We start from the raw sequence: 13960 nt of genomic DNA, 5'->3' as shown, positions 1-13960 counted from the left end.
AGCTGGGCGCTCTTCAGTACCCCAGGAGCTGGGCGCTCTTCAGTACCCCAGGAGCTCGGTGCTCTTCAGTACCCCAGGAGCTCGGTGCTCTTCAGTACCCCAGGAGCTGGGCGCTCTTCAGTACCCCAGGAGCTGGGCGCTCTTCAGTACCCCAGGAGCTCGGTGCTCTTCAGTACCCCAGGAGCTGGGCGCTCTTCAGTACCCCAGGAGCTGGGCGCTCTTCAGTACCCCAGGAGCTCGGTGCTCTTCAGTACCCCAGGAGCTGGGCGCTCTTCAGTACCCCAGGAACTGGGCGCTCTTCAGTACCCCAGGAGCTGGGCGCTCTTCAGTACCCCAGGAGCTCGGTGCTCTTCAGTACCCCAGGAGCTGGGCGCTCTTCAGTACCCCAGGAGCTGGGCGCTCTTCAGTACCCCAGGAGCTCGGTGCTCTTCAGTACCCCAGGAGCTCGGTGCTCTTCAGTAACTGCCAAGACTGAGCACAGAGAGGGGAGGCCTCGGCCCCAGGTGGCTCAGCCGGGGGGCAGCAGGCTTCCCTCCGATCCGGGCAGCCTGGCTACGGCCGGCAACGCCATCAACTCCGAGCCCGGCCGCCCCGGCCGGTCACACCTGCCTCCTCTCAGGGTTCCTGTCAGGATCCCCTCCTCCCCGACCAGCCCCGAAGCTTTGCCCTGTCCTCCCGACAGCTGCCCCCCCTCCACCTGCCTGCCCGTGCCTTGTGCGCAGGGCGACAGCGCCAGCCAGGGATGGGAGAGAGACGCGGGCTGGCGTTCTGTCAAGGAATTAATTGAAAAATAAAATCATTAGATGGGAACTCCAGAAATGCAAAATGGTGGCTGGAGAGTGGGGAGGGGGGCGGGGGCAGGACTGGGGGGTTGCTGGGGGACGGCTGAGCTTTTTGTCAAGTTAATTTCTTGGGTGTTGATGTTTGGTGACATTCACTTGTTGTTTATCTCCGGGTGCAGCTGTAATACTGAAAGAGAACGCACAGCTTGTTTCGTTTATTTATTTTACACCTTTCTCCGGTTCTGCATTATGTTTGTTCGGTGAAAACCCACTGAGGCTTTTGATGTCGGGGAAATGGGATTTCAGCAGCTGTTCCCGGCAAGCAGGGCGCTCCGCGTGCGGGAGGGGCCGGCGGGGGTGCTGGGTGTTGTCTGGTGGGAACTCGGGGCCCGACGTGCCCTCTGGGGGGCGGAGCGGCGCTGGGGGCCCGGCCTGAGCCAGATACACCAGGCCCCAGGATACCAAGCCCTTGGGGCTCCAGGCTCCGTGCGTGAACTCGCTGATCCTCGCCGCCGCCCCGGGAGGTCGCGTCTCCACCCCCAATGTACAGACAGGCAGCCGAGACCCAGAGAGTACAAGTGACCTGCCCAAGGTCACCGAGCGTTAAGTGGCAGAGCTGGGACCTCAGATTGTCTGACTTCCGGGGGTCGTGGAGTCAGCTGGTCGCTAACGACTTGCCTGCCCCTCACCCCACAGCCGTCAGTGGAGACCCCTGTGCCTCTCTGGTTTCCAGCTGGAGGAGGGGGGATCGTACCTGTTTTGGCCTTGACCAACCGAATCACTTCATTCATTTACTGGACAACCATTTATTGATCACCTACTGTGTACCGGCCTTCCTGTGACAGCCCCTGCCCTGCTGGTGCTCCCTGGCCTAATGGCAGAGGACACATTAAATCAACACCTCTGACGTGAACAACAGTAACAAAGATGGTGGTCTCAGCACCGTCCTGGAGCCCTAACCACGTGCTGGCGTTGCTTCTCTCTCCTCAGTGCTCACCACAGCCCCAGGAGGTAGGCATTCCTAGTGACCCCATATTACAGATAAGGAAACTGAGGCCCAGAAGGGCTAAGTCTGCTGCTCGCAGCTTCACAGCCAGTCCACGCTTGGGCTGTGGGGTCAGTGCCCACTGTTCCTGAGCACTGTTACGATAGGTGCTGGGGACAAGTCAGGGGGCTCTGAAGGGCTTTTGCAGGAAGAAGGAGCCCTCACCTCCCGGAGAGTCAGGACGGTAGCAGAAGGCAGCCACAGAGAAGGGAGGGTGGCGGAACAGCCCCGTCCCCCCACGTTATACATAAGGGGTTGAATCTCGGACGGGGCACGTGCCCTGCCCAAGGTCACCCAGCTCGGGAACGGTCAAAGCCAGACGCGGTGGCCACACGCCCTGTCACCACAGGGTCCTGCGTGATCTTGGCCCTGCCCCCAGGCAGGGCCCCTCGGGAGATGCCACAGAGCACAACACAGAGCATGCATGGGTTGCAGACTGGACCGTCTGAGGTGGAATCCGGGGGCTGCCACGTGTTAGCTCGGGGTGGGGGGCGCCTCGGGTGTGTACGCTTCTCTGCACCTCCGTTTTCCCACCCGTGAAATGGGGGTGATGACACCAGCCTCCGGAGGGTTTATGAAACTAAGGTGAGACACCACTTGTAAAGTGCCCGTCCTGTGTGTGTTTCCTCTTCCAGCTATGTCCCCCCCCTCTGGGCCTCAGTTTCCCCAGTCTCGGTGCCTCTCTTCCCGCCACTCCATCTGTTTGTTTGCTATCCCGACAACTGCAGTTTTACTTTTTAAAAGTTACCCACATTGGTGCCCCTTTTTATTCATTCACTCAGTCATTCATTCATCCATTCTTATGTTCAACAAATGATGACAGAGCACCTACTGTGTGCTGCGCCCTGGGACGGTATCTCCCAGTCTGGCTCACAGTCTGGTGGAGCCAGGCCAGCGCGCGGTGCTCGGGATGTTCAGATGGCAGAGAGGCCCTCGGAGCTGGCCAGGCCCCTAGTGACCCTGGGCCGTGCTTCTCTGAAAGGTTCCCCAGGTGGGCTGGTGCCCGAGGGGTGCCCTGTGCTGGACACTGGGGGCACCGGGAGTTCAAGCCCCAGTCACCGCCTGCAGGGTGCTCCTGGGCCAGCTGGGTAAGAACCACCCGTGTGCCTGGCACCTGCCCCCTTGCCAGTCTCAGAGTCATGGTCAAGCCGTGGGAAAGAACACAAATTCTGCCAAGGTGAAAGCGGCAGCTGCCACCGTAGTGGCTCCTGCTCCACTGGCCACCCCCTCGGGCCCCAGGCCGTCCCAGGAGAACAGAGACCCGCCGTCCCAGGAACTCAGACCTATCCCCATCGTCAGCCTCTGGGAGGGGGGCATCAGTGACAGGCCCGCAGGTCCTATTTTGCTGCCCTTCTATTTCCCGGCTCCTACTACCTGCCCAAAGATTCAATTTCCAGAGACCGTTGCGCACCTCCGGCAATTATTTGGAAACCCAGAGGGGGCAGCGGGGGCGAAGGAAGCAGGTGTCCGCCCCAGCCCGTCTTGTCCCCCCTCCCTCCTCATGACTAACGACGTGGTGATGATGGCCTGAGGCTCCGGCCAGGCGGGCTTCCCACCCCTTCCTCACCCTCCCCGAGAGGCCAGCCCCTCCGCGTCCCCCCTTTCTGCCCCATTCGCTCATCCCCTCGTTCAACAGCTGCTCACGGGCACCCACTAGGTGCCAGGCAGTGTGCCAAGGCAGGGGACGCGGCCGTGAACCGGATAGCTCTGTCCCCAAACGAAGAAGCGCCCGCCGTGTGGTGAGAAGCGCTGTGGAGTGAGGAGGGGTTGGAGAGCGGGGGGACCTGTAGACGGTGGCCAGGGGAGTCCTCTCTGAGGAGGGGGCGTGGGAGCAGGGCTGTCTGGGTGGGCGCGCACTTCGCGGGCCTGGGAGGGGCCGGCCCAGGCAGTGCCTCGAGAGTACCACGCAGAGCTCCCGGAGCAGAGCAGGAACGCCTGTCCTGGAAGGATCCCTCGGGCTGCTGTCAGGGGGGGAATAGGTGGCTCTGAGGGTGAGGGCGGAAGCAGAGTCCGCTGAGAAGGTGGGAGTGCTCGGGTCAGGCAGGTAGCCGTGGAGAAGAGGAGAAGGGTCAGTGTCCGGGTCAGGTTCTTAGGAATGAGATGGAGAAATAGCCTCAAAGAGGCCAAGTCACTTGTCAAAGACCACCTGGCAGAGACCCAAGATGCTCCATCTTGACGGCGAGCATTGGGCTGGGCTCTGGGGAGACCCGCTGCCTGCAGGAGCCCCAGACCCAGTGGGGAGATGGCAGCTAAGGATCACGGTGGCAATGTGTCCCACCCGGAGGACTTCACAGAGGAGGTGTTGTTTGAACCAGGGAAGGAGAGGCTATTGGGACAGCATCCAACAGCTGCCTCAAAACAAGGCCAGCGTTATCTGGGGGTGAGGCTGACCATGAATGAGTGGTTAGACTAGCAGAGGGACTGACAGAGTCAATCTAAGCCCAGAGCCTACCCCCTCCCACCCCCCCACCCCATTCCCTTCCTGGAGGGCCAAGGGGACCAGCACACCTCCCCCTTCCCCCCTTTGTCTCCCTGGCAGTCTCTGGGCAGCACCTGCGACGTTTATGAAAAGAGGAAAGATGGTGGGCTTTGGTGTGTCTTGGGTCCTGGTTTCACCACTTCCTAGCTGAGTGACCTTAGACTTGCGTGTCTATGCTTCAGTGCTCTCACCTGTGAGAGGTAATAATAATAATACCTACCCATGGGATTGTTGAGAAGATAAGAGCCATAGCACGGAGCAGATAATCAATAGTGTTTGGCACCCAAGGGACATATATTTTGCCGAACCCACCATGCCCTTTCACACTGTGCATCTACATCCCCTTCCCCGTCTCCTCACAGAGAACTCCTCTGCATTCTTCAAAGCCCAGGTCAAATAGCCCCTCTTCTGTAAAGCCACCTCTAATTGTTATTCCCTCCATGCCTCCTCTGGAGTCCTTGAGCATCTAGTCACCCAGCATTTACTAAACACCTACTGTATGCCAGCCACCTACTATACCATTAAGAGTCTGCGACTCCAAGAGAACAGGAACTTGTTTCCCAACCCCTGCCCTCGCTTGACTTGGCCTCTGGAGGTTTTGGCTCCCCCTACATCAGGCAGAGATTCGCTAACCTCTGACCTGCCGGGAAAGGCCTTCTTCCCTGCTTTCCTCGGTGGGTGGAAGATGGGCAGGGGTGGCCAACAGGGCTGGGAGAGAGGCTGCCCCCTGGTGAAGTAGAGACTGACCCTCCGTGTTTCTCTGTCTCCCGCTCTGCACTGTCTTCCCCTTTCTCATACCTCCTTTGATCCTCCTTCCCCCCATTTCTTGTCTTTGCTTATTTCTTCTGTCTCGTCTCTCTCCCCCCCGTGTCTGTACCTGCTCTCCCACCTCCCACCCCTTCCCTCTGTTCCGTTCCTGAATCCCCTCCCCCCCGCTCCCTTTTTGCTCTTCCCTTCCCTCTCCCTCTCTGTCATCTCTCTCTTCCTGCCTCCCAACCCTCTCGGCTGTTCTTTTCTCCTCTCTTGCCATCTGGGCTCCCACAGAACCCCCGAAGAAAAAGCAGTCTGTGGTGTTGGACGAGATCCTGGAGCAGCTGGAAGACAGTGAGAACGACGGCGAGGAGCAGACCCTTCAGCTGTGAGCTGGCACCGAGGGTACGTGGCTCCAGAGCCCTGGGGACGGGGCACAGCCGCTCCAGCTCTGCACCCCCTCCCACGGCGGCTGGGAGGGCCGCACCGCCCTCCACCGGTCCAAGGTCAGAGGGGACGATGGCCTCAGCCCCCTGCCCGGGCATCTCGGGCCCCAGACACTGACTGCGCCTGCTCTGTGCCCGGCACTGCAGGGCCAGAGAACAGGCGCAGGATGCCACTGTGCCGGGCAGTCCCTCGTGGCAGCACGAGGATCTGGAAGTGGCAGAAACCACCGAGCCCTGCGTCCAGCCCAGCCGTTGGCGGTTCCCGCACGAGTTCCCCCTCTTGCTCCTCCTCCCAGCAACCCTGAGATGCAGGCAGGGCCCCACCGTGCCGGTGCGAAGGTCGGGGTGCAGAGGGACTTGAGGGCTTTCACCGGGGTGCGCAGCTACATGGGCGCAAGGACCCTCGGGCCCCACTGCCCACGAGCCCGGAGTACTCACCAGGCTGAAGGCAGCTCTCCGGAGTTGGGCTGTTTGGGCATGAAGCCCCGCTCCACCCGGCACAGACTGGGGACCCCTGCCAAGTCAGCTCACCTCCCTGGGCCCAGCCTCCTCCTCGCTAACTGGTTCCCACCCCAGAGGGCTTTAGCGAGAAAGAAATGTAATGATCGTGAAGAACGCCAGGAACAGTGCTGAGCGTGTAAGGCGGGTTCCAGAAGCTTCTGTTCTTGCTCCCCCCTCCAGGGCTGCTAAGCTGGAGTTCCCGCCTCCGTCTCTCCACGGGACTGCTCACAGCCTGGGGCGTGGCCTCTGTCCTGCCCCTTCCTCGCCACTTGGGACCATGAGCCCTGGTTTAGTCACCAGAGCATCTTCCGTCCGCGCTGACCACGGGGCCACTCCCGAAGCACCAGGCTCCAAACCCAGACACTGGCTCATTGGTTGAGCCCGGCTGCGTCACTAACGGCACACGCCCTCTACCCACAGGCTGCGGACCCTGTGAAACGCAAACAGGTCCCCAGCCCTGGCAAGCAGTGTCCCAAGGCTCATCCCAGACCTGGGGTGCCCACACCTACTCCCGCCTGGAGATTCACACCCAGCGCACACCGGGAGGGGGATGGTAGAGAGGAAAGAGCTATAACCCGTCTGCCCTGGGTCTGAATCCCAGCCCAGCCATCCCCAGCTGTGTGACTGCACCAGCGAGGTCCCCTCTGACCCTCAGCTTCTCTTTCTATAAAATGGGGGTGATCTTGTACCTACCTCAGGGACAGTGCTTGGACTACATCAGTCAATCCAAGTAAAGCCCAGAGCAAGCACTCGTCAGCGTTTTTGTTTCCTTCTTCATTTGGGGCAGCTGGAGGCCCCGAGTGAGAGCCCAGGGATCTTCTGACTTGCTGTGTAAAATTCGGTCTGTGTATTTTTCTGGGAGGAGGCTTCAGTCCACATCAAGCCATTTTCGGAGTGGCCTGGAATCCAAGCAAGACCACACAGCGCTGACAGCCCTGCAAGGCTGAGCGTGTCCCCAGTTCCCTGGGGGGCAGGTGCTTCCTAATCCATCCTAGGTCATCCCTGGGACATAATGGAAGCAAAAGACACAGACCCGGCGTGGCTCATTCCCAGCTTTTATAGTGAGGTGTCTCCCCGACATCAGACCACAGAGCCTGCGTGGGGTCCCTCGGGTGACCGGGCTCCCAAGTTTCCGTGGGTCCCAGGGATGACAGGGCTGGGGTCCACCCCCTCCCTCCCCACTGCTTGTCCCGTTAAGGGCCATGTTGATTCTTCTGGTTAGATAAGATTGCAGACCCGTGGGCCTGGCATGGGGGGAGGCGACATTGGCACCGACTTCACTGAAGGTACTAGAATGTCCCCAGATCGGAATTCACCACCTCCTGGTGTTGCCATGCCAGCTCGGGCTCTGCGTTCAGACCATTCTGGGTCCCTGGTAACATCCACCACTCACCAGCCTTGTGAGCGTGGGCCAGTGACTTAACCTTCGATTCCTCAGTCTCCTCATCTTTAAAATGGGATGGTGCTAACGGCGCCTCCATATAGCAGGGGTATTGTGAGGCCCAGAGAGCTTCAGGCACCTGCAGGATGTGAATCTGACCCCAGGGCCTCGGGTCTTTCTTGACCTTCATGCTTTACTGTCTTCCCTGTGTCCAAAAGAAAAAGCAAGCAAGCCGCGGCCCGAGCCCAGAGAAAGCTCAGGACCAGCAGAGGAGCGAGGGGGTCGTGAAGCTGACGGCCTGAGGGAGCAGCAGGAGGGAAAACCACCAGCCACTCAGCCAGCTGCGCTCAGGGAGACTGTGGCCCCTTCCCTCCTGCCTGCCCGTCCCAGCCTGGCGTCTGTACCCCCAACCCTGGGGACTTACTGTCTGGGGTGGAAGGGCCCCTCCAAAAGCAAATAGAAGCAGTCGCTTCAACTCCCCTAGAGATCTGGGGGGGGTACCCCGTCCCCCCACCTTCGTGCCACACCTGGGTCTCACCAACGCCCACGGCAGACTCCACGCTCCCCCAGGAGCACTGCATTCTCCACGTGCAGCCATGAGCTGGATCATGGGGGGTGTAGTTTAAATCCCTTCGGCCCTGCCCCCCCGTGCACACTTGGAGTAAAACCACACTCTTCACCACGACGAACAAGAAGGCCCTGCCTCCCCTGCCCCTGCCCCTCACTTGCTGCGCTCCGGCCTCTACAGCAAGTCCCACCCCAGGGCCTTTGCGCTTGCTCTTTCCTCTGCCTGGGGCACCCTGCCCCCGCTTTCTTCCTGTTTCCTTCCCCCACCTCCACCAGCCACTCTGAGATCTTAGTTTAAGCTTCCCTCCCTTCCTCAGAGAGACAGCCCCGACCACCTTATGGAAAGTAGCCAAATTCCGTTCCTCTCCTTGCCCAGCCCCTGCCCCCCTGTCCCTCCTCAGCCGATCCTGTCCCTGGTCCTTTCAGGCACAGCACCTGGCGCAGGGGATGGCCTGGAGGTTGAACACGTGTCTCAGTAATCCTGAGCCCTGTCCCCACGCCTTTGAAAGTAACTCTTTAAACATGAACTACTAAAGCTCTCATCATTTTTATTATCATAATCATCATCGTCATTATTATTGGTATTCTGGAATAAAAAGTATAGCTAGGTAATAATAAAATAAAGCCAGGTCTTTAGCCTGGCCCAGAGGAGGGCGCGTCTTTCCCCCTCTGAGGGAGAGGGACGGCGTGAAAGCGTTTCAGAAGAAAAGCATCCACCCAATGTGTGCCGGGTGAACTGGGGAGACTCCGGGCTTGGAGCCAAGGCCCTGGGTGATTGACGGTCACTGTTGTCACCAGAGCAGTGGGGCACGGGGGGAGCTTTCAGAGAGGGGGCTTCAGGTGAGTTTGAATGATGATGGGACATCAGAGGTCCCAAGCCACCAGAAGACGTAGGAGAGAAATTCCAGAAATAAAGCACGGAGGTCGCACCTGAGGAAGGATGAGCATTCTGAGGTGGGTCGTAGTGGAAAGGGGCCCGTGTATCCAGGAAGGCAGCCTGGAGGGGGTGACCTCTGCCCAGCAGCCCCCGAGCAGGCCAAGCAGAGACGTGGTTTACCCAGTTGCTCCTCATACAAAGCCAAAGCCAGACTCAGGATGGGCCCACGGTTGCCGTGTTGCAGTTGGAAAATAAGTGAGCCCCTCCCCCAGAAACGACTGGTGTTTCTGTGCTTACTCCTAACCCTTTCCATCCTGGGGTTACCCGTGGGCACCAATGCCATTGCCACAGTAGACTGGAAGCAAGGCTCAGGCTCTTGTGTCAGCACTTGTAGGCCGTTCCACAGACCCTCAGCCATGGCGTGGTCGCCGGGTGTGAAGTCTGCCTCCTTCCTCCTGGGAAACGCGAGCTGGCATCCTCCGGCCGGTTTGCACACTCTGCAGGGGCTGGTGTGGAGGATCACAGGACTGGAGTGAGCCCAGGTCCCAGCGGAAGCACCTTGACCCTGGGAGGGCGCCAGGCATCTTGCAGTGTCTCAGAAAGGAAAGGCCGGGGAACGGCACAGGCCAGAGGCAGAGGGTGGCGGAGTTAAGTCCTCAAAGCCAGCGGCTAATCCTCACCCCCAGTCATTCATTCATTCGTCCGTCGAACACTAGGCATCCCTCTGCACTTGGCACTGCGCTGGGTGCCAGGAATGCAGCCACAGAAACCCTGGATCCACACGGGAGTTTGTCTCCTGGGCTTGAAGACCCGAGAATCAGGCAGAAGACAAGTTCGAGCGGCCTTTGCCCCCGTGTTTTTCCTCCTTTCCTTTTACCGCCTCCTTGGGCTCTTTTGTCTTTTGTGGCAGGGCCCGTCCCTCCCAGCACCCGTCTGTGCTCTGCAGCAGCTAGGAAAGGATTAGTGCAAGCCGAGCGTGCAGGCTTTGGTGAACAGAGCCGAGTTTGGTTTCAACACCTAATTCAATTTGTTCTGCCGAGATTGAAATATGAAATGGTTGCCAGTCAGACGTTCAAAGGACGGCGAAGGGAGAATGAGCGCCTGCTGAAATTTGAATTTTAATGAAAATGACTTTAACCCTTTGGTACACGTTGCAGAAATGGAACGTGCGCTCCCCTCCCACGAAAAAGCCTCTCTGGTTCTCTTTGCTGAGCTTCACTAATAATATGCGATCATTTTTTTCAGCAGTATTAATAATAACACATTAGTAGAATCCTGGCTTAATAATAAATTTGTTCTCCCATCTTGCCCCAGCCGCTGAAATAGGCACCTTCCCCTAGCTGACTTTTCCAAACCCTACGCCAGACAAGCCAGGCCCCCCCGGTTGGATGCCCTCGTAACACCTAAGCGCGTCCCTGGCCCCTGTCACAGCTGTAAATGGTTGTCTGTGTCGTGGTTTCGTGTCTGTCCTCCCTCCTGGGGTTGTCAGCCCCGGGAGGGCAGGGTCCGTGCCTCTTCCGTGTGCACCGCATCTCCTGTGCCTCTCGGGTAGGAAGTGCTTGGTAAATATGTGATGAAGGAACGAATGCCACTTTGTCCTCCCAGCAGCTGTGGGAGGTAAGTTTACGAGATGTACAGAAGTGGAGCCTCCAAGGGACAGGCGACGTTCCCAGGTGACACGGCACAAGGGGCTGCCCCCGGGACTCACGCCCAGCTCCAGGTAGCGGGAAGCCTGAGTTCCAACCCACCCCGAGCACTCCTGCCCAGGGCGGCGGGGCAGCACGTGCTCGCAGGAGAGCCTGGCCCCACTCGGGGCCTTAATGCACACCCTCCTCTCCTCACCCCTGCACCGCGGGCTGCGCTGCTGTCCCCATTTTACAGATGAGGAGCTTGAGGCTCAGGAAGGAAGGCCGGCGTGTGCCGGAACTCAAAATCTAACCTCAGGGCGGCTTGAATGAAAGGCATCCAGTCATTTTTCCTCTGATGAGGCTTTTCCTGCTCAGCACCTACTTACCATGAACTCCTAACATGCTGTTTGGTTTTGTTTTTAATACCATCGAATGCCGTCAATCCCCAGTGCACGGGCGCATGTTGGGGCTCAGTGGAGCTGTGGAGGGCACCAGGGTAGAGCGTGGGGGTGATGGGGTACCCCCGAGACCCCCGGAGGACGGTCACCTCCCGAAGGCAGAGCCCGTGGCCTCATCCCCGGGGGCTCCTGTTGCTGCAGAGCCCGAGGAGAGGTCTGAACCCGAAACACCTGGGCGCGTGCATCCCAAGATGTTCGCTCTGGCGGCTGTGCACCAGGCCCAGCCCTGGGTGCTGGGACGGACACTCCCGGGTCCCCAGGAGCTGACAGTGGGATGTGGGGAGACAGACAGCAAGCAGATGTTTTCTCCTCTGGTGCTACTGAGGCTGCTTTCTGTACAGGGTGTCTGGAGGGACCGAGGGAGGACTCCCCAAGGAGGAGGCGTGAGAGCAGAGCGGGAAGGAAGGGACGGAGGGGCAGTGGGAGCGAGGGCCCTGGACTGGGAAGACCACTGTGCAGGCTCAGCTTGGCTGCCGAGCCCAGGGCCCGGGGAGGAGGGCAGGGCCCCTGCCGTAATCCAGGGGAGGTGTGGCGGCTTCAACCAGCGGAGGAGGTGACAGGCGGCCGGGTCCCAGATGTTTTGAAGGTGGAGCCCAAGGGACAGACTAGAGGTCTGGCTGTGGGCTGCGCGGCGCCATGGTTTGGGGCCTTAGCCCCGGGGAGACAGCAGTCAGCATGTGCTGAGACAGGCCACGTGCAGGAGCTGGCCCAGAGGGGAACCAGGAGTTGGGTTTTTAACGCGTTCATTTGGAGAGAACCGTCAGGTGGAGGTGGAGAGCTTCCCGGAGGATGTGTGTCTCCAGTTCAGGAGAGAGGGCTGGACCAAAGGTGTAACAGGAAATCATCTGTTTTTCTTTAGGAAATCTAAGAAGCAGCGTGGAGGCTCACAGCCCCGTGCAAGCAGAGCTGGGATGTCCTCGCTCAAAGCTCACCAGTTCTCAGTTCATTTTGAAGCCACTTTTAGGTGGTTCCAAACTCTCTTGACCACAGAGCCCCTTTTTCCAAGCAAAAGTCTTATACAGAACCCCAATGTAGAAAACAGAGAAAGTAGAACCGCTCTATTCAAAGTCAGGGTGTAAGCCCCCCCCCCCCAACGTGTTCATCCTCCCCGTCAGGAGTTGGTTGGAAAACCACTGATGTAAACATGTCTCATGAAGCATGGAGTGCAGGCTTCCGTGGTACACAAGATGATTTTAGGCAGCCCATAAACTTTATTTTTTTTAATTTTTAACTTATGGGTTTATTTTCACATGTATGTTACAATTGGAAATATACAGCTAGCTCATCAAGCCAATGGTTTTGCCAAGCCCTAAGGAGGAGGTAAAAAAATAGTGAATTTGTATAAAGAAAAGTATTAAGAACATGAATGTGATACAAAGAAGTGGTAAAGGGAATTCCCTGGCTGTCCAGTGGTTAGGACCCCACGCTTTCACTGCCGAGGGCCTGGGTTCAATTCCTGGTCAGGGAACTAAGATCCCGCAAGCCACGCAGCTTGGCCAAAAAAAAAAAAAATGTGGTAAAGAAGGGACATGAGTGATCTAAACAGGGGGTTGGTAGGCTGCGGGCCTGTGGACCAGGTCCACCTGCCGCCTGTTTGTATAAATAAAGTTTTATTGGCACACAGCCATGCCCATTGGTTTCCAGATGGTCTAGGCTGCCCTCCTGCTGCAGCAGCAGAGCTGAGTAGTTAAAACAGAGACTGTATGGCCTGCAGAGCCCAAAATATTTACCGTCTGGCTCTTAACATCAAGTTTGCCAATCCCTGATATAAAGCAAGCCCCTCTAATCTTATAGCTCAGAAAGCCAGAGCCAGAGAGGGCGGTGGCTTCCCCAAGGTCACACCGTGGCATTGCTCCCCATTCTGTGGCCTTCCCATCCTGCCACCTCTGCCCAGACCCAGCCAGGCTCCCTGGGCCAGAATCCCAGCTCTGCCACTTACCTGCAGCATGACCTTGAGCTTGCCGCTCGACCTCTCTGTGCCTGGGTGTCCTCATCTGTGAACTGAGAACAACAGCCATATGACTCCTGGAGTTGTGAGGATCAAGTCAGTACAGTATGGTCCCTGCCATGCAGCAAGCACCGTACAAGCGTTCGCCGTAGTTACCCCATTCCCCAGCATAAGGCGTGCCCCCTGGGCCCCAGCAGGCTCTCGCCATCACCCACCACCCAGCACGAGCCCTGAGCCCAGGGCCTTCTGGCTCAGCAGCAAAATAAGAGGGGCCCTGCAATCTAATTAGAGCATCACCAGAAGCCAGGGCTGCGTCCCCTCCAGCTTCTTTAATAGACCCCACTTCCCCTTAATTGCAGCTTTCATGAAAACGATCCACTGGGGCTGCAGTGCCCCATCCTTGGGCTCAGGCCAACAGCAAACATTTCTCTGTAGTCGTGCAGATTTCTGGATGGCAGCTGCTCCTGCCTTCCCTAGGGACTGTCAGGAGCCTTCCCTTCTCCTGGACCCCCAAAAAAGATGCCAGGCGATAATATCACCGCCCCCTCGCATGTCTGTGTGTTGCCCCGCAGTTTACAAGGCGCTCTCGCAGGGTTGAGTCTCGGCTACGACAAGGCAGAGGCTGTCGCTCTCGTTGCCCAGGTGAGAAAACTGAGGCTTGAGGACTGAAGTGAGCCGTGCACGGCTAATACTCCAGGAAGGTGCTGGAACAAGGCAGGCCCCCTTGCCTCCAGGCATCCTCACTGGCCACCGCCCCACAGTCAAAGTTTTGGCTGCTTGGGAGAAGGAAGGACGCTTGAGGAGTGGTGGGCCACATAAGACATAGCCTAAAACACTGGTTCCTTTAATGATTCTCGAACTGTATTTCCCAGAGGAGCTGGGATGTGAGTCCAGAGCCCTTATGCCCCTCCCCCTCCAGTATTTCTATTCTTGGGTTCAGTTGCCCAGCCCTCAGAGAATAAGCATCTCACCGCAACAGTTTTGAGCTGGGAGATCTTTTTTCGACTCCGAAATGCTAGCCAGCTTCTTTACCTGGTGCTCAACCAAAGAACAGCAGCAAGCTAGAGATACAGCCAGCTGTGGTGGCCTTGCAGACAG

The 13960-nt window shown here is 58.2% G+C and overlaps 1 protein-coding gene across 1 annotated transcript in view; it reads left to right on the top strand.

Moving 5' to 3' along the window:
- The window catches only part of RBM19 (RNA binding motif protein 19), a 124755-nt gene extending 116244 nt beyond the window's left edge, over window positions 1–8511 (top strand). Inside the window, exons 24-25 of the mRNA XM_082355713.1 lie at window positions 5351–5461; window positions 6184–8511. Of these exons, the coding sequence (XP_082211839.1) occupies window positions 5351–5448 (98 nt within the window). The 3' untranslated portion in view covers window positions 5449–5461; window positions 6184–8511. The remainder of the gene's footprint in view (window positions 1–5350; window positions 5462–6183) is intronic.
- The last annotated feature ends 5449 nt before the right edge of the window (window positions 8512–13960 follow it).

This window comes from Balaenoptera borealis (assembly GCF_965194805.1).
Source record: "Balaenoptera borealis genome assembly, chromosome: 14".
Classification (NCBI taxonomy): Eukaryota; Metazoa; Chordata; class Mammalia; order Artiodactyla; family Balaenopteridae; genus Balaenoptera; species Balaenoptera borealis.
This window is presented reverse-complemented; position numbering and strand designations above follow the sequence as displayed.